Source organism: Scleropages formosus, chromosome 3 (genome assembly GCF_900964775.1).
Source record: "Scleropages formosus chromosome 3, fSclFor1.1, whole genome shotgun sequence".
Classification (NCBI taxonomy): Eukaryota; Metazoa; Chordata; class Actinopteri; order Osteoglossiformes; family Osteoglossidae; genus Scleropages; species Scleropages formosus.
In genome coordinates this window covers 26,479,944-26,505,566 of record NC_041808.1, presented here as the reverse complement: position 1 = coordinate 26,505,566, position 25,623 = coordinate 26,479,944, and the positions used below count along the sequence as shown (strand labels likewise).

The 25,623-nt window shown below is 40.5% G+C and overlaps 2 protein-coding genes across 2 annotated transcripts; both read left to right on the top strand.

The window, feature by feature from the left end:
- The first annotated feature begins 10,989 nt into the window (after positions 1 to 10,989).
- LOC108926011 (uncharacterized) lies at positions 10,990 to 13,869 on the top strand. Its single transcript, XM_018738421.2, has 7 exons — positions 10,990 to 11,202; positions 11,299 to 11,388; positions 12,233 to 12,469; positions 12,598 to 12,648; positions 12,853 to 12,882; positions 12,990 to 13,034; positions 13,149 to 13,869. The coding sequence occupies exons 1-7, from the start codon at positions 11,149 to 11,151 to the stop codon at positions 13,500 to 13,502; spliced, it is 861 nt and encodes a 286-aa protein (XP_018593937.1). The 5' UTR covers positions 10,990 to 11,148; the 3' UTR covers positions 13,503 to 13,869.
- Positions 13,870 to 21,426: 7,557 nt separating this feature from the next.
- Positions 21,427 to 24,311, top strand: cnga1b (cyclic nucleotide gated channel subunit alpha 1b). The gene is made up of 7 exons (XM_018738422.2): positions 21,427 to 21,521; positions 21,611 to 21,673; positions 21,795 to 21,845; positions 21,937 to 22,065; positions 22,158 to 22,262; positions 22,679 to 22,785; positions 22,885 to 24,311. The coding sequence occupies exons 1-7, from the start codon at positions 21,427 to 21,429 to the stop codon at positions 24,309 to 24,311; spliced, it is 1,977 nt and encodes a 658-aa protein (XP_018593938.1).
- The last annotated feature ends 1,312 nt before the right edge of the window (positions 24,312 to 25,623 follow it).

Sequence of the window (25,623 nt, the reverse complement as noted above, 5' to 3'; positions counted from 1 at the left end):
GGTATCAAAATTTAATAATTAAAATCGATAATCTTGCTTAAGTTAACATTGTGAATATTTAGTATTTCAGCCATGTATTTAGACATGTTATTCAGTGGTTATCATGTTTAGCGATCCATAAAGCGGGTGATACAGTGGTACAGTGAGTAGTGCTGCTGTCTCACAGTGTCTTCATGGTATGAGTAGGAAGGGGTTTGATCCCCACTCAGTCTGTGTGGAGCTTCCATGGTCTCCTTGTGTCTGTGTGGGTTTCCTCTGGGTACTCTGGTTTCTGCCCACAGTCCAAAGACCTTCTGTTCAGGTTCACCCATAGTGTGAGTGACAGAGAAAGTGTGTTCCACTGATGTATGGATGTGTGACCCAGTGTAAGTAGTGTATCTTGCAGTGTAAGTCACCTGGGTGGATAAGGTGTGTGAGCTGATAACACTACATAGAATTTGTTGGAAGTTGCTTTGGAGAAAAGTGTCTCCTAAACACACACACACACACACACACACACACACACACACTTTCAGAACCACTTGTCCCATACAGGGTCACGGGGAACCGGAGCCTACCCGGCAACACAGGGTGTAAGGCCGCAGGTGGAGGGGACACACCCAGGACAGGACACCAGTCCATCGCAAGGCACCCCAAGCGGGACTCGAACCCCAGACCCACTGGAGAGCAGGACCTGGTCCAACCCACTGTGCCCCCTGTCTGCTAAAGAAATAAATGTAAAATTAACAACCACAGGCATACAGCTACACCAAACCTTGATTGTGACACATTCCCATTGAACTGAAGGGAACAAGTGCTTGCACTGTAATCAATGAGAAATATTGTAGCAATCTTCAGAAATCAAATAAAAGTATGTCTAAATAGCACGGTCAAAAATTTCCTCATGCTTTTACATGGGGGGACATGGTGGTGCAGTGGGTTTGGCCAGGGCCTGCTGTCTGGTGGGTCTGGGGTTTGAGTCCTGCTTGGGGTGCCTTGTGATGGACTGGTGTCCTGTCCTGGGTGTGTCCCCTCCGCCTCCAGCCTTGCACCCTCGGTTGCTGAGCAGGGGTCTGGCCTGCAGCGACCCTGCTTGGGACAAGTGGTGTGTGTGTGTGTGTGTGTGTGTGTGTGTGTGCGCGCGCGCGCGCGCGCGTGCGCTTTTTTACATTTCTTGCCAAACAGCAACACTCCAAAGCAGTTACTGTTAAAAACTTTTGCCAAGACTAAAAATATTATACAAGACAGGACAGGACACACTGAGTCATTGTTTAGTGCAGTAGCTGTAATGCCTTATTTCAGGGTGCCTTGACCAGGCCGACGGGCATGCTGATGGGGCACAACACACGCCCTTCACACATTTACTCTGTCTGGGAAAAGCACTCCGTCATCCTTCAGCTGAGAGAAAGTGTGTGAGACAGAAGTTGTGTAAGAAGCCGCCTGGGACAGGGCTGCAGCCGTCTCAGCGCTGAGCCGTCAATTTGTTATCCTCAGGGAAGTGCGTCATGCTGATAGGTGCTTGGTTGTGTGCGGTAGTCAACTTTCTGCCGGGAAAGAGTGGCTCCGTTGTGGTGGAATGATCTCCCCCTCTCACTCAGAACTGCTGAAGCTCTGTCTACATTCAAGAAGGGTCTGAAAACTAACCCTTTTCCAGACTCACTTTGCCCATGATCTCTCAAGCTCATTTATGCTGTAAATGTTCATGCGCCGTAACTTTGTGATCATCCCCGCATAACCCTTTACACAGCCGCTACTCCTGTATGGTACATAAATGTTAGTGTACCTCAAAAAAAAAAAAAAATAGAGAAAAAAATTTGTAGGAAGGTGATCAAGATTCATGTATCCTGAGTTTTATGTACCTATTCGTGCGATGAACATCAGTGTATAAAGTGGAAAAAAAATAACTAGGTTTACTTAAGAATCACATGTCTGCAGCTGTGTCTCTTTCTCTTAATATAATGCATAAATTGTATATTTCTGAGATGTATGTTGCTTTGGAGAAAAGCATCTGTTAAATGAATAAATTTAAATGTAAATCTAAATGTAATTAATTTTAAGTATCTTAGCATTGTAAGTTGCTTTGGACAAAATGTATGTTAAATGAATAAATGTATATGAATAGAGACACATATATATATGGTTTTATTTTCTTTTCTTTGTTATTATATATACATATATGTATATATTTGTATATAAAACAAACAAAATAAAATAAAAAACAAGCAAATAAACAATTAGAAAAAAAGTTTACATCCTCACGGGGGTGCAGTGGCGCAGTGGGTTGGACCTGGTCCTGCTCTTCAGTGGGTCTGGGGTTCGAGTCCCGCTTGGGGTGCCTTGCGACGGACTGGCGTCCCGTCCTGGGTGTGTCCCTTCCCCCTCCGGCCTTACGCCCTGTGTTACCGGGTAGGCTCCGGTTCCCCGTGACCCCGTATGGGACAAGCGGTTCTGAAAATGTGTGTGTGTGTGTGTGTGTGTGTTTACATCCTCCAATATTTATAACTCAAATGTTAATAATACAGGAGCCCTTGTATAGGACAGTCCCTGATAAATTTCAACAAGATGCACATAATCTAATTTACTTTTTTAATAATAATTATTATTCTTGTTGTTACTCACATCTCGTCTGGGTGTACCTGCCTCAGCCTTGAACCCAGTGATTCCATGATAACTTCCAGAGCTCCACAACCCTGACCATGACAGGCATTTAATGAAAATGATGGATGGATGGATTATTATTATTATTATTATTATTATTATTATTATTATTAGTGTTGTTGCTGCTGCTGTTGATTATTTTCTATTTTATTTTATTTAGTTGATACCTTTATGGTACCAAATTGTTAGTTTTAATGAGAGTTTATGTCACAATAAATGGGCTCAATAGAAAGTGCATGGAAAAATTTTTAATAAAAAGTTATTTAAAGTCTTACAGTGAATGCAGGCACTGAGCAGTGGAAAAATATAGATCTGGGGGGATAAAAGTTCAAAGTCTGTAAAGCCTGGCATAATGACATATAATATCATGTAATCGCACATCAGCATGTCTAGAAGGGCAGCCGTGACACACAGAGCTGAACCTACCATTCAGAAATTTCAGTGTTTACAGCAGACATGACAAATTTTCACCACCTCTATACGATTGGCCACGTTCAAAAAAAGCACCCAGTTTAAATTCTGCTCAGAACGACATGACTTCGTAGAGTCCTGCAGAGGAGCCGCAGTGACCGGGACCGTGCAGAAGAAGAGTTCTAAACATAGTACCTATTGAGAACACAAGGAAGGTACCAGTAAACAAATACTTCTTTTCTTCAGGACTTAGTTTTTTTTTTCTTTTCTTTTATTGATTGATGCATTAGAGTCGTTCATTTTGACATTAACAGGTCACAATGGACACATTGAGCTCTTTCCTATTGATCCTCTGTCTTCTTGGAGGTTCAGCTGGGAGGCCGGTAAGAACTGATTCAAAACTCCTCTAAGAAATGGTTAGGAAGGTAAAATTTTCCTGGTCTTCTGAGCTGGTGTCGTTTTGAAGAAGATCATGAACACAAATATCAAATGTTAAGTTTTCTACATTTTTTTTGTAAAAATAATTATCTTTACCTATGAAATCATGTTCAAACCCCAAACCACACTACATAATCAGCTCAAACAAGTATTTCAGTAATACTAAATATATATAAAATGCTTTGATGGTAAACTGTTTTATTCTTTTGTGGGATGGCACATTAAACAATTTTTGTCCACAGAGTGTCTTATTGTTTTTTGTGGTGTGACACAGTCAAAGCCAGTAGAGCTGCCTGCGAAGCCAGCGATTCGCCTTCCGCTGTCCCCAGCGAACCCGCGGGACCAGACTGCATCGCAGACCGAAGCCCCATCTCCGCAGGGTCAGGTAGGGCGACCCCATGAGCTCCACAAATACAATTCCTTTACTCTCCAAAATGAACGCATCAGTTCCTTAAAGGACTGTAGGTGGCGAGGTTGTTAGAAGTGTCCCCTTCCGCTCAGAGGACCCCACTAAGAATCCCACCTTCTGCTGAAGTACCCTTGATCAAGGTACTTTCCCTGAACTGATACAGCAAAAATTACCCAGCTGTATAGATGGGTAAATCTGAGTCGAAGTCACTTTTGAGAAAAGTGTCAGTGAGATGAATAAATGTAAATAACAAAATGCAGTGGTGACAGGCCATGTCTTTTTTGCTGTTAAATTGAAAAAGAAATGTTCTGTCTGCTCATGTGTTTTAGTTCCTGCCCCTGGATCCGGTGAATCCCGTTCAGGAGAATGTGCCTTTCATACTCCAAGTACCACAGCGCCATACTTTGCTGCCAGATCAACAGACACAGGTTTTCATCTACCCTTTGCTATAATTATTCGTTTGTTTGTTTGTTTAACGTAGCATCATTTTTACTGTTGACCATACTGTTGACCAATGACGGTGATTCTCTGTGTTTTGCCCTTATGACAGATGTCACCAGCATTCAGTTTCTTACCTTTACCTTCAATAATTCCTCAACAACCAGGAGTGGTAAGTTTCACTAATCTTACCAGTCTTAGGCAATGTTTTGTGTCATGCTCACATTTTAACATTTCAAAATGGTACAAAAGGCTGTATCGCAAAAATAATTCACTTTGAAAAAGGAAGATGAGAAAAGGTGAAATTGCCATACTTTATTTAACATAAATTCTAATGTGAGATACTGACACTTATGATGACAAATCTAATTAAAGGGAAAGAAATAAAAGTCCAAGTAACTGGCAATAAGTTATAAGTAAATAAAAAAGAGCAATCAGTAAGCAATAAATTAACCAATCAATCAAACTGAAACAAGCAGATAGATAGATAGATAGATAGATAGATGGTGTGTTAAACAAATAAACATTTGAGAAAAACAAGTGTTTTACCTCTAGCCTGGTGTCCCCTACTTTACGACTCCCCTGACGGGCCCATTAGCAGACACCGATGTCCAGTCTCCGGTAAGACCCTTGGCCCTGGACACACTTCTGGAATTCATACCTGATTGCATCATCAGCATCACTTTCATTATCCCTCAGCATTCCAGGGCTTTTGTAACAGCTGTATGCTGTGTGTCTCTCGACAGGTGTATACAGTGGTCATCCAGCAGCCTCTGGCAGTAAGTATTTGTTCTCTGTTCACAAAGTGCATACATGTTGACGTTTAAAAAGGACCAGCATTTCTTCTCTCAAATTCATACTCAAATATTCTTTTCCAGTCGGGATCAGTGAGCTCTGAAGAAGGTCTTCAGCAGCCTGTGAGTGACATTCTGAAATCTATCAGAGAATATTTGTCTCACATATGTGTGTTGGTGGTGGAAACAGTGGTGCAGTGGGTTGGACCGGGTCCTGCTTTCCGGTGGGTCTGGGGTTCGAGCCCTGCTCGGGGTGCCTTGCGATGGACTGGTGCTCTGTCCTGGGTGTGTCCCCTCCCCTTCCAGCCTTGGGCCCTGTGTTGCTAGGTTAGGCTCCGGCTCCCCCCGACCCAGTAGGGGACAAGCGATTTTAGATGGTGTGTGTGTGATGTGTGCCAGTGAAACATAAAAGCTGATATTGTTCAAGTAGCAGTTGATTATCTTTATGAAAGTAGTTCAGAGTTTTTCAAGGAAGTGAATTTGATACTTTTGCACTTTTGTTTACTCTGTGTTGTATTTCATTTTGGAGAAAGGCATCTGCTGTAGTGGGGGGTGCAGTGGCACAGTGGATTGGACCACAGTCCTGCTCTCTGGTGGGTCTGGGGTTCGAGTCCCCCTTGGGGTGCCTTGCGATGGACTGGCGTCCTGTCCTGGGTGTGTCCCCTCCCCCTCCGGCCTTATGCCGTGTGTTACCGGATAGGCTCTGGTTCCCCGCGACCCCGTATGGAACGAGCAGTTCTGAAACTGTGTGTGTGTGTGCATCTGCTGTATGAATTATTGAATATGTAAATGGACATGTACCTCAGGTTGCATTACATTTGCTGACAGTATGTTCTTTTTTTTCATTTCAGATGATCTACAGCGGAGTTCTAATGGCCATGATCCCTGGAGGACAGAATATGGGTATTAAGAATGGAGTAGGGCCGGATGAAGAAACCCCTGACCCAGAAGGCCTTTTGCCAAACCAGGGTAACCCTGATGCTCCTGACCCTGCCCCTCAAGAGAATGACCCAGTGCTACAGGGAGGGCCCATTGCTACTGAGAATGCGAGGGAACCCCTAGCAGGGATCCGTCAGGAAGCTGGGGGTGCAGCCCATTCCAAGACTGTGGCACCATGCACCAGAGAGGTGGCTCCACCCACCAGTCCAAAGGCTACACCCTCCCCAAAGCCACAGCAAGCTGTCTCGTGGTTGCCAATCAGGGTGAAAGCCACACGATGGGGCAAGGGCCAGAACAGGGAGAGCCACTCAATAGCAGCCATCGCAACCAAATCCACTGCAAGACCACTTGCGAAAGCAACACACAGGGGCAATGTCATCTGACAAACAAAGTAGTTTCATTTACAGTGTTTTACTGGATTTCCCTTTACGTTTTCATACTTTCTCAGCACTGCATCTCATTGAAAATGATTTCTCATATTCTTCTGTACTTGTAATATAATGTCTCATATGTTGGCTCATACATGGGAACAACCTCTAAAATGTTGCTGTGCCAAATATATGTGTTCATAGGAAGATATCACAGATAAATGGTGGAAAAACAACATGTGTCATTACTGATATGGGATACATTTTTTGAATACAGTGTTGTAAAAAAGTATTTGCCCCCATCCTGATTGTTTCTGTTTTAGTGTATGTCTCATACTAAATTTTTCAGAAATTAAAACAAAGTCTAACATAAAATAAAGGCATCCTGAGTAAACACAAAATACAGTTTTTAAATGATAATGTTATTTATTGAAGCAAAAAAGTTATCCAATCCCAACTTGGCCTGTGTGAAAATGTATTTATGTATTTGACCCCGTAATAGATTTCCCCAAATTAAGTTGGTTTAAAGATCTTACCCAGTAACACACACACAAATGTCATCTGAAACCACTTGCCCTATATGCGGTTGTGGGGAGCCGGAGCCTAACCCGTCAACACAGGGCATAAGGCTGGAGGGGGAGGGGACACACCCAGGACAGGACACCAGTTCGTCACAAGGCACCCCAAGCGGGACTCAAACCCCAGACCCACCGGAGAGAAGGACACAGTCAAACCCACTGCACCACCACACCCCCCTACCCAGTAATACACTATGCCAAAGTTGAAAGACATTCCAAATGATGAGGAAGAAGGTGATTGAAATACATCAGTCTGGGAAGGATTTCAAAGGCTCTGGGACACCAAAGAACCACAGTGAGCGCCATTATCTCCAAATGGAAAAAACTGGGTATAGTAGTGAACCTTCCCAGAAGTGGTCAACCTTCCAAAATTCCATCAAGAGCACAGCGACGACTCATCCCGGAAGTCACAAAAGAGTCAAGGACAACAGTGAAGGAACTACAGGCTTCTTTTGCATCAATAAAGGTCACTGTTCATGGCTCCACTGTCAGAAAGACACTGGGCAAAAATGGCTTCCATGGAGCAGTGGCGAGGTGAAAACCACTGCTAATCCAGAAGAACATCAAGGCTTGTCTGAATTTTGCCATAGCACACCTTGACGATCCTCGAACCTTTTGGGAGAATGTTCTGTGGACTGATGACTCAAAAGTGGAACTGTCTGGACAACAGGGGTCTCGTTATATCTGGCATTAACCAAACACCGAATTCCACAAAAAGAATATCATACCTACGGTCAAGCATGGTGGTGGCAGTGTGATGGTGTGGGGTGATTTGCTGCTTCAGGGCCTCGGCAACTTGCAATAACTAAGGGAATTTTGCTTTCTACCAGAAAATCCTAATGGAGAATGTCTGGTCTTCAGTCTGTAAATTGAAACTCGACTGCACTTGGATTATGCAGCAAGACAATGATCCAAAGCATAGGCGTAAGTCTGCCTCTGAATGGCTCAAAAAACCAAAATTAAAGTTTTGGAGTGGTCTAGACAAAGGCCTGACCTGAACTCAATTGGGATGCTGTGAAGGACCTTAAATGGGCAGTTCAGAGAAGAGTGGGCCAATATTCCACCACAGTGCTGTGGGGGGGGGGGGGCAATTAGTTTTTCACATGGGTGACAGGTGTTCGATCACTTTTTTTGCTTCAATAAAAACAAAAATTCAAAACTGTGTTCTGTGTTTACACAGGTTGCCCTTGTTTTATGTTGTATGTTGTCTGAAGAACTAAATCTATTTAGTATATGATATACACAAAAACAGAAGAAATCAGGATGGGGGGGAATACTTTTCACAGCACCGTAACAAAAATCAGTCATTTCAGTGCTTGTTCTTGTATAATAATGCACAAGAAGCATATAAAAAATACTCTTTCAATCATTGTTTAGTCTGAGAATGACACGGGGAGGTGAGGAGCCAGCTAGAATTGGATAATTCAAGGCAACATGCTTGGAAGTGCACTTCAGAAATGAAAAAGAACAATAAAAAGATTTTTTTTTTTTTAAATATTAAGCTTTTTTCTTTTTTTTTTTTTTTTAACCAGTAAAATGGTAAAACTATTCATTCTTTTACATACTATTGTCTGGACTTGGGAAACAAACTAAATGGTCAGATGGAAAAAATGTGGAGCAAAAGCACCAAGGAGTATGGGTTTCATACCGGTGTAATGATGGTAATTGTCAGCTGGGCAAGAACTGGCAAGAACTCTCCACACCTTACCACAGCGCGCCACCCTGTGTCAACAACACACGACCCCAGGGCTCAACAACAGAAACCTTCCTTTCTACTCAGAGTTGATAAGATCTGCGCTCCAGCTTTAATTAGTTTTTAATGTTTAATTTAATGATTCCAAACACTTCTTATGGTAAGGAAGGATGCCAAAATGCAGCATGAAGACTGAAGGTCGAGAAAATGACGGGAATCTTAGGGAAGGTGCAAACCCCAATCGGGCAGCTGTACGAAGCAGACCTATTATAAATCCACATTGTTATTATAACTATCTCATAATTATGCATTTGCATTGTTATTATAACTATGACATATTTGTTACCATTACACTTGAGCCTGTCATGGACCTCAGCCCATCTCCTGAGTGGCTGCAAATGACTATGTTCTTATTGCAGCGTGTTTAGCTCTCAGACAATGACCGATGGTCGGTCAGGACCACAGGCTTTTTCAAAGCAGCAGGTTTTGTGTTAATCCATGCATTAAACTCCTCACTGGTGACTCCAGGAACTATAATTTAATCTCCAGAATATACATATCTCACATGGCCTAGCAGGTGTAGTCAGACATAGGTTATAGGTTTTTAAGCCTCTTCAGTCTTCTATGGAGTTTGCACTAGTATGAACTCAGGATGAGTACAACTTTATGTATATATACATACAGTACTGTGCAAAAGTTTTAGGCACTTGATTGGGGAAAAAAAGCTGTGAAGTGAGAGCGCTTTCAAAAATAATGCTCTTCATTAATAAACTTCCTTCAAAGCTTAGTAACCATCCATTGTCAATAAGCGCTTGTTCCGACACACAAAACCCTTACTGTAATACTGTAATTTTTTTACAAAAGGAATGCTTAGAAATCTAAAATATGCTCTTTCCCATTGACACTAATGCAGAAGACATTAAATAACCATTTAAAACAAATATTTCTGTGAAACATCTAAGCACCTAAGACTTTTGCACAGTACTGTAAATATATACATATACATATACACATACATCCATTTATGTTGTGTATATTGTATGTAGTGCACATATTTATAGTTTTGAAAATACTAAAGTATGTATGAATTTCTGTTCAGCTGGCAGGGGGGTGCAGTGGCGCAGCGGGCTTAGCTGGCTCCTGCTCTCCAGCAGAGATGGGTTCAAGTCCTGCTTGGTGTGCCCTGCAACAAACTGGCATCCTACCCTGGGCACATCCCCTCCCCCTCCAGCCCTCTGCTGCTGGGCTGTGCCCCAGCTTGCTGCAACCCTGCTTGGGACAAGCAGCCTCAGCCAGTATGTGTGTCCTTCTGGTTTTGCTGGCATAGATCACTCCGTGTTCTGTTGGCCACAATGTCTCTGTAACAGCATAAGCTACAAATGCACCCAAGTTTTGAATCGCCAAAATACGTGTTTTGGTCTGACACTCCATCACTACAAGGTTGGCTTCATTTTACTGGGACAGTAACTGCTGGTTCTCAATAAATCCCTACAAAGAAGCAACCCACTCCAGACTGACTCACAGTTTGGTGCATAAGCGTTTAGCAAAATAAGAATTCTTGAGGAAATTGTAGAATTAATAATAAACATGGCTCAGTAAGGAAACCCAGAGAGGAAGAATCATATACAGGGATGTCAAGACAATGGAGTAACAAGTTCTGACACGGGCCAGTGGGTGGTGTAGTAGTTAGAACTCCAATGTTTCATCTTGGACAAAGTTAAAATCTCCCGTCTTGCTCTTGTACCCTTGATCAAAGTACTTACCCTAAATAATTAAAGTTAAAAATAAAAGCTGATAAAAGTTAAACTGCTGTATATATGGATAAATCACTGTAAGTTGCTTTGGCGAAAGGTGTGAGATATATAAATGTAATATGAGAAACCAATAAAAATAATGAGGTCATAGACTTTGCAGACTGGAATGCGAAACACTTCAGTTCCATGTAAACAAAGCTAAACAAATGAAGGAATTTAGGAAAGTGCACAGGTGTTCGGCTTAAATTTTCGTAGGTCATGGCTGGACCTTTTTGGTTCTTATGACAAACTGCTGAAATATGTCTGCGCCGACACCTCCTGACGCTTTCCCAAGCGAATGCGCTTCTGCTCGAGACCCCGGCTCATTGCAACAGAGGCCGAAATGCAATTAAACACAATCAGTGGTTGTCTGCCTCATTCTTTCCCAATTTCGTGCAAGAATTCCTTCTGAATTCTTGTGATTGGCTGTTTCACACGAAGGTCGCCTTTAAATTCGTGACACTCTGGCAATCTTGCACCGGAGGAACATTTTTCCTTGTCGCTATTCACCTACCGAATTCATTTGGCAAAGAAGGTACATTTCTGAAAGTGTCATATGTTGGTCTGAAGTTTTCTGACAGTAGACTAAGAATACAATAAACTGCAAGCAGCACAGTACGATTTGTGTGGGATTTTCAACCGTTTCTGAAATGGGTGTGGCGCTCATTCTGTCCTGCCTTGCAGCGATGGCATACAGCAGTCCTGTGAGTATTCTGCACGTCGCCCTCACAATTCTCACACGCGACTCTCATCAGCATCATTGTTCCTGCATGTGATTGACGTGACTTTTTGGACTATAGGTCCAGGTGCGTCATTCGCCCCAGCAGCTCCTCGACCACCAGATCCGGCTCCTCCAGCAGAAACATGCCAGTGGAGGATCTTGCAAAGAGGTATCATTCCAGTGTCCTTTCATAGTATTAGTACAATGAACTGTGGGCAGCAGGGTGTCTTGTAGTTACAGCAAATTTCATCTTTGTTGCAAGACCTTGGTTCACTCCATTAAAAGTTACCCAGCATTATAAAAGGGTAAACAATTTTATGTATCTATCTCAACATAATAACCTAGCATAGAATCTATCTATCTATCTATCTATCTATCTATCTATCTATCTATCTATCTATCTATCTATCTAGTACAATGAATATAACCATTATTATTATTATTATTGTTATTATTAAAGTGATATTTAGCTACCAGTTCATTAAAATGACTAATTTCAATAACCACTTGTCCTGAGCATGGTCGCGGTGAACCGGATCCTATTGCAGAAGCTTTAGCACAAGCATGGGGGGGTACACCCTGAACAGGTTGCCAGTGGTCCGGTAATATGGTCAATTGTACACACCGTCATTGTTCCGACTGCCACGTGTTTTACCACAGTAGGAATGGTGAATATGTATATATTTATTAATTTTACTAACAGTTTTCACTAGGGCCTTGCAATGGCCCTGTGTCCCAACTGCTTTAGTCTTGCACCCAATGTCTCTGGGATAGGCTCCGGCTCACCATGACCCTGCTTGGGACAAGCGGTTATTGAAATTGGTTGGTTGCTTGGTTTTCACTAGAGTAACCCATTTATATAGCTGTGTCATTTTTACTGTTATCAGTTCAAGGTAAATTCCTTGCTGAAGGGTACTACAGCAGGTGGAAGGACTCAATATATGGGATTTGATATTGATCTATGACATTTCGGTACTATTTTACCGCCTATGATACAGATGATTGTTCCTCAGATTTCAGGGGCTGTGGCTCCACCAGCACAGACTGGTCAGACTGCACAGGTGCCTCGATTACCGAAGTCCGTGTCCCCCGTGAACCAGGCCAGCCCAGCAGGCAGCCAGGTGCTCCTTCCCACACAACCCAACAACCAGGCATGGCAACCAGGCATACCTTTCATGGTGCCTCTGCAGCCCAACTCTCAGACCCCCCAGCTGGCATTCCAGGGCCCCGTTCCACCGCAGTATGTTCAGGTAAGCCCTTGCTTATACCATTCAGAACCATTCTTTGACGCATGTCTTAACTGATGGATTTTTTTCTTTATTTCATTTCTGCTCGCTAATGTACTTGAAACAGTGTTCTTTGTTGATCCTCTTCTCAGATGTTGTCCTATGGATCCTTTCCCTACTTTCACACTCAAACAGGACAACAAGTAAGAATCAATTACAAAACAACTATTCACAACCTAATGACCAAGAATATTCAGTTTCATCAGGGCCACAAACAACATACCACACCATGAAATCCAACTGGAATTTGATTGGAATCATTTATCGGTTTACCTTAATCACAACAAATGGGTTTAATTTTGAATTATGTTGAAAGTGACATAATTCATTTCCCCCCCAACACACAGATACCGCCAGTCGTCTACATGTACCCAACGGTAAATATATTTGTATTGTAAAACTGCAAAAAATCTTTAAATGGTCTTATCCATGATGCTGACTCTTTTTCCATCTCACGCTTCTTATTGTGTTTTCTTGATTTTAGGGTGGTCTGTCTACAGGGTTGAGTTCAGAAGAGTTAGCTGGGAAGGTAAATGGGAATTTGCACTGAACCTTTTTTCTTCGTTTATGCTTTCAAGTATATATATTGAGCAATTACATCAGACTGTCAAATCAATAATGGTGCATTGTGGTTCCTCCACAGCCAGCCAGCGTCATGCCCAGGTTTGGAGTCTACATGCCTGATTTCGGTGGAAATGTGCCAGCCTTCCCAAAAGCATCCACTACCAACCAGGCGGTACATCCCAGTGTGGTTGCCATACCAGATCAGGTTGGAGGGCTTCCAGTACCTGGTGTTCCAGCTCTGGGTGTGGAGGCTGCTCCATCCAGCCCCGTGCAGCTGGCTGTGGGTCCAGATGTTCTGAAGCAACCCTCACACCAGAAGAATCCTCAGGATCTGTACGCATGGACCACAGCCATGCCCAGGGATCCAGTCCCCAACGTGTCACCTTCCCCCAGCACCGCAGCGACAAAGAGCCAATCTGTCATCTATCCATAACTGTACATTTCACGTATTCATGCCTATAAACTACATTCTATCTTCTAGATAATCATATAGATGCAAATGCTTTAAGAACTAAAACAAAATGGTGCAGTATGAATTTGGTTCTGCTTGCAGTGGTCGATTAAGGAAACGTCACTAATTTTTCAAGGCATCCTTCCATACATAACAATGCAATAATTTTTAATTCAATAACTATTGCAATAAATATACTATGAACTGTAAGTATATGCTGGTGGTGTTTATTTTGTAGAGCTCATTGTATTCTCACTAACTGCAGTATTTTTACTTATGTCATGCTGTGCAGCAGTGATTCCCAGATGTTTTTCGTGGCAGCTCTAAACACTGCTACCTGTAGAGTTAATGGCCCATGCATTATGTTTATTCATATGGTCTTGTGGAATTAATTAACAACAGGAAATGATTGTCAATGAGTCTTGACTGGATGAAATAAAAATCAAATTTATATGAAAATGAGACTTAATTATTCAATGATTTTCTCAGTGGCTGCTTTGATTCATTTATCTGACACTTTTCTAAAAAAGCGGCTTACAACGTTAAGCTATTTACATTCACATTTATAACTTGCTAATACTTACTCCATTGATTCAGCAGGTATTTATTCTGAATTATTCTAGGAAAAAGTACCCAATTTTGTTAATGGGCCAAATTCGTCACATAATTCATCACTTACTTTTTTTAATCTCACCAAATCTTGTATAATGTTTGAAGTCAAAATAAAATCTTTCCTGCCAAAATTTCCCAAAGTCGAAGCTTGTACCCTGAAAAATACATTTTCTCACATTTGCTGCGCAAAGATAACTTTGTGGAAGCTTTGAAGGGCAATATTTAACAGTTTGGTAATTACAGACAATTTGGTTAATTTGGTTTATTTTATGGAAGCTCAAATTTACATTTCTTTAGTTTTCTTATATGTGAGAGAAAAAGGAAATGGCCTGTTTGTGATTCTATTTCCCTTTTTTTAAGTTATGACAAAAATCTCAACTGTTTAATCCTGTAGACACAAATTTCATAAAGCAGGAGGGAGGGGAAAGTAATTGCTGTGTTTACCAGACGTCTGGGTTTTAGTAGTGCACAGCAGATGAAATGCTGTTTTTGCTGATGAGGTTAAAGATTGCATTTTTACAGCTGAATCGACAGAACAAATGATTGCATAATTCATAGTTTATCTGATCTGGACTAAATTCAACTCATGATTCTCTTGTTCCATTCAGATCTCCCTTGAGCATGTTTGGATTCAGTCAAACAAGTCAACCTTGAACCAATTATAAATACACACATAGGTTGAAACCACTTGTCCCAAGCAGGATTGCAGCAAACTGGAGCCTAACCCGGCAACACAGAGCACAAGGCTGGAGGAGGAGGGGACACACCCAGGACGGGACGCCAGCCCATCGCAACGTAGGACTCGAACCCCAGATCCATCAGCTAGTAGGACTCGGGCAAGCCCACTGTGCCACTGCAGACATATCTTATATTTCTTTCTTTACAAAAATATTTTTTTTTGGCTCGGTTTATCACGAAACTGCCCAGGAACATATAAATAATCTTTACAGTGATCAGTTTATTTAGACTCAATTGGCATGCTGACATGTTCACAAAATTTTGATCCTTGACAAAACACAATGATTTATATGTAACAACTACTAAGTGATAGAACAGAATGCAGAACTGCAAATAAAGTGCAATTCTGCAGTTCATCATATTTTTATATTGATTTTCATGCTTAATGAATATGTCCAACCCACATCAAAAAGCTATGGGAGTGCAGCCATCTTTACAAACCACAAAATTCATTATGTTATAGATTATCCTTGGTAATTTTTGATTGGCTCTATGGGTTTTCGAAAAGACTTAAATGCCCTCTTCTGAGCAGCAGGCAAAGTCAGGCTGAGAGAATTGTACTTCCTCATCCACTTCTGATCTTACACATTTTCATTCCTCCTGGACTTTTGGTTACATTAAAAGGTAAAACTTCTCATAAAGGTTATTTTGAATTTATCAATAACATGCTACAGAAATTTTGCCATTCTTCTTCTTCTTATTCTTTTCTTATTCTTCTTCTTGTTAATAAAAGGTTATTGTTATTATTACTGTTGCTGTTATTATTAATAATAATTAAAGGTTATTGTTGTTGTTACTCTTGTTGAAGAATGAAGGTCCTGAAGATGAAGATAGCAGTTTGTTTATTATTTCTGCTGGGCTCTGCCTTGGCATTTCCGGTATATTTCACTACTTTTTACATTTTGTTTAATAATAAGAATTAATGGTTGATAGAAAAGTATTATTTTTACAGTTGTTATACCTGCAGAGTATTAGTTATAAAATGTGTAAATTATTTGAAAAAAGGGGCACTGCTGTGTTTACAATAATTTTTTCACGGCAAATAAAAATTCCACATACTTGCACATTCAGATTTAGAGAAAAAAATCATTTGGAAATGCATCAGCATCAAAAAATATGTACGTTATCACTATGAACATATTTCATGAGCATATATTGGAATTGTTGATATTCTTATAAAGTTTTATGCAGCTACTCGTATGATGTACATTGGTTCATGGTGGAAAGAAACAAATTAACTGTACTTAAGAATCACACATCTGCATCTAAGTGTCTCTTTCTGCTAATGTAATGTACAAATTGTATTTTCTATGAGATGTACGTCGCTTTGGAGGAAAGTGTCTGCTAAATGAATACATGTAAATGTATTTGCGCAATTTACTTTATATTAGTGTCTACATATACATATCAGTTTATCAGTTTTGAGAGAAATGACAGAAACAGCAGTAAAATATTTCATTATGCTTTAATCGACATCTCTAGTTAAGTAAACATCTTTGGAATAAAATTTGTAAATACTCAAATATATTAACCAATTAATGTCAAACATATGCTGCCTGAAATAACTTGGAGAACATCTTTTGGATGCAGAATGTTCCTGATAATATATCTTGCTGTATTTTTTCAGGCAGATTTGAGTGACAGTGAAGAGGTAAGGATGATTTTTTTTTTTCTATATTTTATTGAAGTAACTGATCAAAAATGTTGCAGTTCTGTTCCTACGATGGAGAAATGAAACTGTCCTTTTTTTGGCATGTAACTTAATTGTCCTTTTGCCAGTGAAATCATTGTAAAGATATTGTAACGACCCCGTTACTGTGTTTAGGCGGGAAGATCAGGTTTGTGTAAATAGTTGCATTATGCGAAAAAATGTGAAATGTGGGTGTGCAACCACTGGGTGCCCGTCTGGAGGAAATGATGGGGTGACTTTCTACCAGTCTATGGGGAGAGAGCCTAGGAGCCTAGGAGGGCTTGCTTGAGCTGCAAATCCTGATGGAAAGGAGCTTCTTGGATTGAGGGTGTTCAATAAAATGTTTGAAATGAAGGCTGCTTTTGCATTTTTTTCCGCACCCTGTCTAAGGGTGTTGTGTGCCACAACATTTCTACTTGTGAAACATCAGTGCTTTATGTCCATTGTTTGACATTTCTCTAATGCAGTCTTGTTTTAGCCCTGTATGGTCAAACTGTATATTAGCATGCCCTCAGTGGTGCTCATATTGTTTTCTCTTTCCCAACAGGACAAACCAGCATCCAAGCAGGGAAAACCAGCGGCAAGTGCCAGAGCCCACAGCAGATTATGGATCGTAACCCACACATTGTCTTTTTTTCAAAACTACTGCAACACTCACTTTTCCATTTCAGAGCCAGTGGGGGTATCTTTTGGGGTGTCTTGTATTCTGAATGGCGCACATTATCTACTGTACATGTTAATGCTGGCTAAGCGTTTCATTTTTTCCACACCTTTTTTGAGTAGGGGTCTATATATACTGTATATTTGCTTTTAAGAATTAAATCATGGAAACTGGCTGATATTGCAGCATGTTGCATAAATGTACATTTTTACTACACACTCCGTTTACTGGTTTCTCAAATTATGAAGACAACTGGGATGAGAAACTGTTCATAACTTAATCTGTTCATAACTCCAAAGTCACTTTTACCAACTTTTAAATATAAATCAATAAAAACTTACGAGTACACATGTTCACCTGTTTATCTGAAAGTAAGGATATTGGCTAATATATGTTTATTTTGCTTTAATATAAGTAACTGAAAGTAAAAAAATAAAAAAGCAGTTCATCCCATTAATATGTACAACATCATTCTTGAAGTTATTGATCACCATCATTAACGAACACCAAGCACAAGCTATAAACACTGTGGAATTGAGTTGAATAAGGAGCTCCCACACTACTGCTCTCTTCTGGTCTGTTTCACTGCCATCTGTCAGATTGATGGATAAACACTGGTTACCTCACTCAGTTTCATTAATTAATTAATACATACTGATTTGCACTGCATAATGCTTTATAATAATTTCTCCTGTAGGTGACCCCACAAGGAGATGAGTCAGATGAAGAAGAGATGGTAATTTTTGTGAAATTTACGGAGTAATAGTCTAAAGCTTCGTTACATACATGGTGTATGATTAAGATGCACAGAACCTTTAAAGAGTTCTCCATTTCTGTTTCCATGTGGGTTCAGAGGCCACCATCAGGAGGCGTGAAGCCAATGCCAGCCGGTGGCCCCGAATCAGAGGAAGAGGAAGAGGGAGCAGAAGCAACAGAACATCCTGTTCCGGCTGAAACTCAAAGGCCAACCCCAGGTCCTACCGAACCTGGTCCTCAAACCTCAGCCCTTCCTGAAGTTACAGTCCCCGGTGTGGTCGTTGCAGCGGCTACCACTGTGGCCCCTGGAGGGGATCCCACCACTGCAGCAGATGTCCCTGTCACAATACCAGCCCTCCCTGCCAGAGGCGATGCTAATGCTCATCCTCTGATGGATTTGCCAAGATCCGCTGTTGTAAAGAAACCAGTTGCAGTGCCAGCCCCCAACCCAACCCTGGGCCTACCTGCTGTGCCTCCCAACACAGTACATGATTCTCTTCCCAGTGCCGTCTCACCTCAGCACACCTGCTTACAGGCTTTTGTGTAATCTACTGAGCAGGTGGCCTTCTGCAGTATTGTCTTACTCCTTCGCTGTCACCGCAGCAAAAGATCCAGATGCAAAAAGTAGTGACATGTGGAGCATGAACTATTATCTGCCTCTGAATTCACATAGCTTAGGTACATGGCACAGTGCAACATAGTTATATATCATTTAAATGAACAGTAAAACACAATTGATTGGAATGTAGTTGAAATATGGGGTTGAAGCAGTTTAAAAAAGCAAAAAAATAAAGTCACATTTTTATCCCTTTTATTATGCCTATCATTTTGTAAAAAAGAATGTCACGTGAAAAACTTCATTTCATTTTTTACAGCAAAGAAAATGGCAAAAAAACATAAAGACTAAAAATGCTTTTAACTGCAGGACAGTTTAATCAAGTGCTTGACCCACAAATTAAAAAGAACAAATTGAGATATATAAATTGGCAAACAAAAACATGCCTCCCAGAGTTAAAATTACTGATCTTATGCTGTTTCTTATTCAGCTTCTTCTCTCATGAAGAAATAATTTTAAGCCTATGAATTAAATAGTACATCATCTGTGTTTGCACTTATTATATTTGAACTTAAATAAAACCTTTTCGAAGTGTCAGCTTCAAAATGATGGAAAAGATTTACATTGGCATGTATTTATTTAGCAGACGCTTTTCTCCAAAGCAATGTACATCTCATAGAAAATACAAGATGTGCATTACATTAGCAGAAAGGGAGACTTGCAGACATGAGATTTTTAAGTACAGTTAGTTTCTTTCCACCATATGAACCATTGTTCATCACATGAATAGCTGCATAAAACTTTAGCAGAATAACCACAATTCCTGATCACGTGTTAGTATTGATTTTCTTTTTCTTGAGATACATATAAACATTTACACTGCATAAAACTGCTAGTGTTACTTTGTGCTGTTTCTTTGGTCCTTCTTGGAAAGGCAAAAGGATGCCTGGTTCACTATCCCTGAGTGTGGAGAGTGTGTGAAGAGGGCCGGAACCAACACGCTTGCAGTTCACTCACAACGTGTTGCTTTAATAGGATTAAGAGATCTGGCAGAGCGCTGACTGGGCAGAACAAGAGATAGCCAGCCTGCCCCTACTAATCCTTGCCTCCCAACCGCTGAGAGCTCAAGGTGAACCGGTCCAGGCACAAGGGCCGACAAAAAGGATTGCCCTGGAAGCCCTGCAACTATGGGTGGCACACTGGAAAAATTTATCAAGCGCTTCCCAATTCGTAATTCACCAGCACAGTGGTTACATGCCCAACAAATGAAAATGACATTTATTGTATGTAAGAATTACTTGAATTAATATGAAACTCTATCTGTGAGACAGCAGCGCTACTCGCTGTGCCACCGTCCCCCCAGATACTTTTTCCAGATGCTAGGCCAGCACTTAACATGATCACATTTAAACACTGGATGGGCTCGGACAGAGGAAATTCCAGTTGTCGTGCAATGTAGTTAAGGATTTTCCCAACGGCTGAAGATGACATGGAGAGAAAAAGAGGCAGAGGCAGATAACATCAAGCTGCTCGTACACTGAATGAATAGATTCCATTTAACCAGGTAACCACACAAATAAAAGGTCAACGAGCACAAAATATTGCTACTGTAAACTGTATTTTATTTTATTTACCCATTATTGAGACTCCCCAAAAATGTTCTTTCTGTGATGTCTTCATGATTCAATTTCTGACAGAAAATGCAAATGAACCCTAGCCTACACATGCCTGGCACTAATGAGCCTCATGCATATTTATGAGGTAACCCTCAGGTGTGGGAGGATAGCGGTGACTCTACGATTGTCATTTTCATCCAAGCTTTAATCCCCAAATCCCACTCAGGGTCAATGAGATCCCATAACACGCTGAAGGAGCCATGTCGACACCTGGGAATAATATGAAAAAACGTCTTTTGCAAATGTGATATTTTCCAGAGTTTTTTAGCATTTCTCAGTAAATTTCTCTGGGAAAATGATTTGGTGCCAAAAAGGTACTGCTTCCAGGGAGTTATCATGACATACTTGAGTTCTTAAGTAACTAAAGGCACTGGATTACGCAAAGGACTAATACTGGGTGAGTGGTCCTATTTTAATAACTAATACTAAATACATTTTCTACACAGGTAGCTCTTTTTGCATTGCTAAGTGTGTCTAAGTATGTTATTTTCAGAAAAATATCTTTTTGGAAAATGCCAGAACTAGTTTCCTATATATTCAGATGTGAGAAATAAAGAATGAATTATTACCCATTTTAAGACACTAAGTACCTTTAAGCACAAATCTGCTGTAACTTGCTGACATAAGATAACAACAAGCAATACTTCGTTTCTGAAGTCATTTGATGCTTTGTAGACTTACAAAAGCAGTCAGTGAAATATTTTCAGATAAATATACTATTTCAATATGTAGAGGTTTATGTGAATTTTGAATGTATTATTTTGTAAATTTTTAATATTGCAACCTTCTTGTTAAAAAATACAAGTAAAAAATATGTATATGTGTCATATATTAACACTGTGAGTTCATTTTGTTCTGGCTTACCCTGATAAAGACACTCCTCAGGTTTAATCTCTCTCAAAGGTATTTTTTTCAATTCTGTTTCCGCTGTGAATTTGTAATCTTCTGCACTGGAGTCAAAATAACTTGAAATGTGCTAAAAACTCACTTGGCTAGCTAAGACTGTATGTTCGGAACCCTTTCCCTTTAATAGTTTTTAATTATTTTCCCTAGTTTTTGTGTCCTTTGAAATATTTTGATGTGTTTTTCTTTGACTTCTGATACAAATACAAGATATGTTGTTTGACTTTTGTTTATGGGCAGTGATAATATTACTAAGAACATGTGTCACATATGAATCTTTGTGTTTGTTGCTGACAGGGGAAAGACGTGCGGTCATGTCGGCTACGGTACACCCACAACATTTCCTGCTGGTACCACCGCGAATCGTCCTGCAGGACATGGATGAAGACGAGGAATGTAATGAAACAAGGTGAATGTCACACATGAAATGTTAATTTCCTTGTTTGACTGTTTTTTTTAGCGAAATTCATTATACTTAACTGACTACCTGTTTTTAAGAGGTCATTGCCAGGAAAGCCCAGATGTTCTCTTCAATGCAAACAACAGCAACAACAATGAGGAGTGAGTATACTTTCTTGGGGCAATTTCAATTTTTTTTCAAATCCTGGATGTTATTTGTTGAGGTTAGCTCTTCCAAAATTATTCATGCTTTGCTTTTGAACTCAAAGTGTCCTTTTCTTAGGGATGAGAAGAAAAAGAAAAAGGAAAAGAAGGAAAAAAAGGACAAAAAGGAGTAAGAATAAACCATGTATAAAACTTGCATGAATTATGTTCTGGGGAGCAACTAAATTGCTGTAATAAAACCCCTATATTTCATCTTTTAGAAAAAAGGACAAGAAGGAGAAAAAGGAGAAAAAGGAAAAGAAGAAAGAAAAAGAAAGGGAACAGGAAAAGGAGAAGCAGGGAAAAGAAAAAGAAAAGGAAAAGGAGAAGGAAAATGCAAAAAAAGAAGAGTATGTCATTGCATTGCTATCTACTGATGTCTTTGCTTCAAAGAACAATCACTAACAATGACTTAAATCCCCATTTTTAATGTTTTTTCCAGGCCCAAGGAAATCTATGTTATTAACCCAGCTGGTAATACATACTACAACTGGCTATTCATCATCACCATGCCTGTAATGTATAACTGGACTTTAATTATTGCCAGGTAATGTCCACGTAGGCATAGTCTCTTGGTGCCATTGTCCTTTAATACATGTACTCAATGGCTGGACAGATGGCAAGGAGGACAAACACCAGTCCCAACATTACCCAAAGCTCTTTCACATCTAAACTCATACTAAAAGTCACAATCAGCCTTTCCTTCTTCATCTAGGTACAAATTAAGCTAAACAAAGAACTGAACATGCAAAAACTCTCATTAAACTCCACCAATTTCACTAGCCTTATGTTCTTCAGTATATTGTTTAGGGGCAACTGATTATTCAAATCTCGCACTGAAACATTTTAATGTATTTCTTTGAAAATAATTTAGAGAATAGTGGCAAAAAATTAAAAACTGAAATATTGTATAATATTGATATGTGCTCTTATGTTATTTATTTATTTGTTTGTTTATTGCAGAGCATGCTTTGAAGAACTTCAGAGTGACTATTTGAAATTCTGGTTCATCGTAGATGCTTTAGCAGACCTAACATACTTGGCTGACATGGTCTTCAGGACAAGAACAGGTAACTTAACAGCAAAGTGTTTATTCAAAAATGTTTCTAAATGTAAATTTTACTCTGGAAAACTGGAAACTTGTGCAACTTTCCTTTCCGTATATGTAGGCTACCTGGAACAAGGCCTGCTCGTGAAAGATGAAAAGAAGCTACGTGACCGATACGTAACAAGCGTGCAGTTTAAATTAGACCTAATATCAATGATACCAACGGACATTTTTTACTTGAAGCTCGGAGTTAGATACCCAGAAATTCGTCTCAATAAGCTGTTCCGCGTGAATCGCATGTTCGAGTTCTTCCAGCGAACCGAGACAAGGACCAACTTCCCCAATGTCTTCCGTATTTCGAACCTTGTTATGTACATCGTGATCATCATCCACTGGAATGCATGCATGTACTACTCGTTCTCAAAAGCAATTGGCTTTGGATCAGACACTTTTGTCTACCCTAATGTGTCCCATCCGGAGTTTGGGCGGCTGGTCAGAAAGTACGCATACAGCCTGTACTGGTCCACTCTGACGTTAACCACCATCGGTGAAACCCCTCCACCAGTCCGTAACTCAGAATTCTTTTTTGTTGTTTTTGACTTCCTTGTGGGCGTTTTGATCTTCGCTACTATCGTCGGTAATGTTGGTTCCATGATTTCCAACATGAATGCTTCCAGGGCTGACTTTCAGGCCAGGATTGATGCCATAAAGCAGTACATGAGCTTTCGAAAGGTCTCCAAGGACCTGGAGAAGAGAGTTATTAAGTGGTTTGACTACCTGTGGACCAACAAGAAAGCTGTGGATGAACGGGCTGTACTGAGGTACCTGCCAGACAAACTGAGGGCAGAAATTGCCATCAACGTCCACCTGGATACACTGAAGAAGGTGCGGATTTTTGCTGACTGCGAAGCTGGGCTGCTGGTGGAGCTGGTGTTGAAGCTGCAGCCACAGGTCTTCAGTCCTGGGGACTATATTTGCAAAAAGGGGGACATTGGGAGGGAGATGTATATCATCAAGGAAGGAAAGCTGGCTGTTGTGGCAGATGATGGCATCACACAGTTCGTGGTCCTTAGCGATGGGAGCTACTTTGGGGAGATCAGCATCCTAAACATCAAAGGCAGCAAAGCGGGCAACCGCAGAACAGCTAACATCCGCAGCATCGGCTATTCCGACCTGTTTTGTCTCTCTAAGGACGACCTCATGGAAGCGCTGACGGAATATCCAGATGCCAAGGCCATGCTGGAGGAAAAGGGAAGGCAGATTCTGATGAAGGATGGGCTACTGGACTTGGAAGTCGCCAAGCAGGGCCCCGACCCCAAGGACATGGAGGAGAAGGTTGACCGGATGACTGGTACCCTGGAGATCCTGCAGACCAAGTTTGCACGGATGCTGGCTGACCACGAGGGCGCGCAGCTCAAGCTGAAGCAGCGCATCACAAAACTGGAGAAAAATATCACAACCTCAGGAGGAGTTCTCTTCCCTGAAACAGCAGCTCCAGAAGGAGTTGCTCCCACCGTAGAGGGAGAGCAGCCAGAGGAAAAGAAATAGTGTCAAGGAATGGAAGAAGAAGTCCATGGGACTTGAAACTGTACTTTCAGGTGGATGGACAGATGTTGCGTTGTGTTTAAAAATTCCGCAACACAAATTACTGCCGAATTGCCCATTTGTTTCACTTGGACTATTTTTTTTTCTGTTTAACATGTATCCAGTAAGCAGAATTTTCCGGGATAATGAGAATTTCTCATTAAAATATAGGTTCAGATGAAAAGAACAACAGTGATCGGTGAATCTTTTGGGGGTCATTGCCACCAATCATTGTATACAAAATGTTTGAATGTATGTTAATAGTGATTGCAAGACTGATGAGAAAGGCAGCAACTGAATGTGTATTTTATTTACTGATCAACTTGACAATGTGAAAACCCATAGTTTTACTGATTTACGGTGAGAACTCTAAGAGGTTCTTAACCAACAGTTTATTTACGGTTTTTTTTCCAGTTTTTGTGTAGCTGTATCATATCATTTGTCCAGACATGTCACACCACTGAGGGAAAAAAAAGTTAAAAATTCAGAATTTATTTCTATTTTCATAGATCATAGATGTATATATAAAGTGTCTACTGTACATTGTATGTAAATGATACACCAAAGACATACTGCTGGCTTTTCAGAAAGGCATGTATAAGAAGAATGGAAATAAATAAAAAAAAATGTTAAAATCAACAGCATAGTTTTCTTACATTCAGTTCAACATTTGATGCTCTCTTTATAGCGATGGATCCTTATGTCAATCACAAAATTACATGTTTTTGTGAGAAAAGATTACTTTTGGGTCAAAGGTTTTATTGTATGTGTCTCTATGTGTCTCCTTGGGGTACCATAAGGATAGAAACGAGCTGTGTATGATTTTACAGAGACAGGGTTATGCTTTAAGTTTAAAGAATCCCTTTCTGCAAAACTAATGAACTGACTGATCCTGGAAGAATGACAGTCTTTGGATCCAGACCTTGGAGCTGCACATCAGAAGAAAGTCACAAGTTGTTGATTGGTGATTTCACAAAATATGTACAGATGGGTTTTGTTCAGGTGCACAAGCTGGCCAAGTCAAACATCGTCATGTCACGCTGGCACAAGTGAAAAATTCTTGCATGCGAGAAACCCGTGTACAAGTTCTGCTTACAATTGCCCTTTGAGTGTGTGTGTGTTATATATATATATTTAATACCACACCATACGTGACGTCACGTGTGAGTATAACAACGCATCCTCGCTGCACAGCTACTTAGATGGATGTTATTTGACAACCTGAAAACTCCCTTTACCTCAGCTGACCAGGTATGAAAGTGAGTAGTAGAATCAT

Excerpts from the sequence above, each read along its gene's own strand:
- LOC108926011 (XM_018738421.2), top strand. The coding sequence starts at position 11,149 with ATGGGTGTGGCGCTCATTCTGTCCTGCCTTGCAGCGATGGCATACAGC. Across the intron at positions 11,203-11,298 it reads CGATGGCATACAGCAGTCCT|GTCCAGGTGCGTCATTCGCC; the intron begins GTGAGTATTCTG and ends TTTGGACTATAG. Across the intron at positions 12,883-12,989 it reads TCGTCTACATGTACCCAACG|GGTGGTCTGTCTACAGGGTT; the intron begins GTAAATATATTT and ends TCTTGATTTTAG.
- cnga1b (XM_018738422.2), top strand. The coding sequence starts at position 21,427 with ATGTCGGCTACGGTACACCCACAACATTTCCTGCTGGTACCACCGCGA. Across the intron at positions 21,846-21,936 it reads GAAAAAAAGGACAAAAAGGA|AAAAAAGGACAAGAAGGAGA; the intron begins GTAAGAATAAAC and ends TTCATCTTTTAG. Across the intron at positions 22,263-22,678 it reads TGGACTTTAATTATTGCCAG|AGCATGCTTTGAAGAACTTC; the intron begins GTAATGTCCACG and ends TGTTTATTGCAG.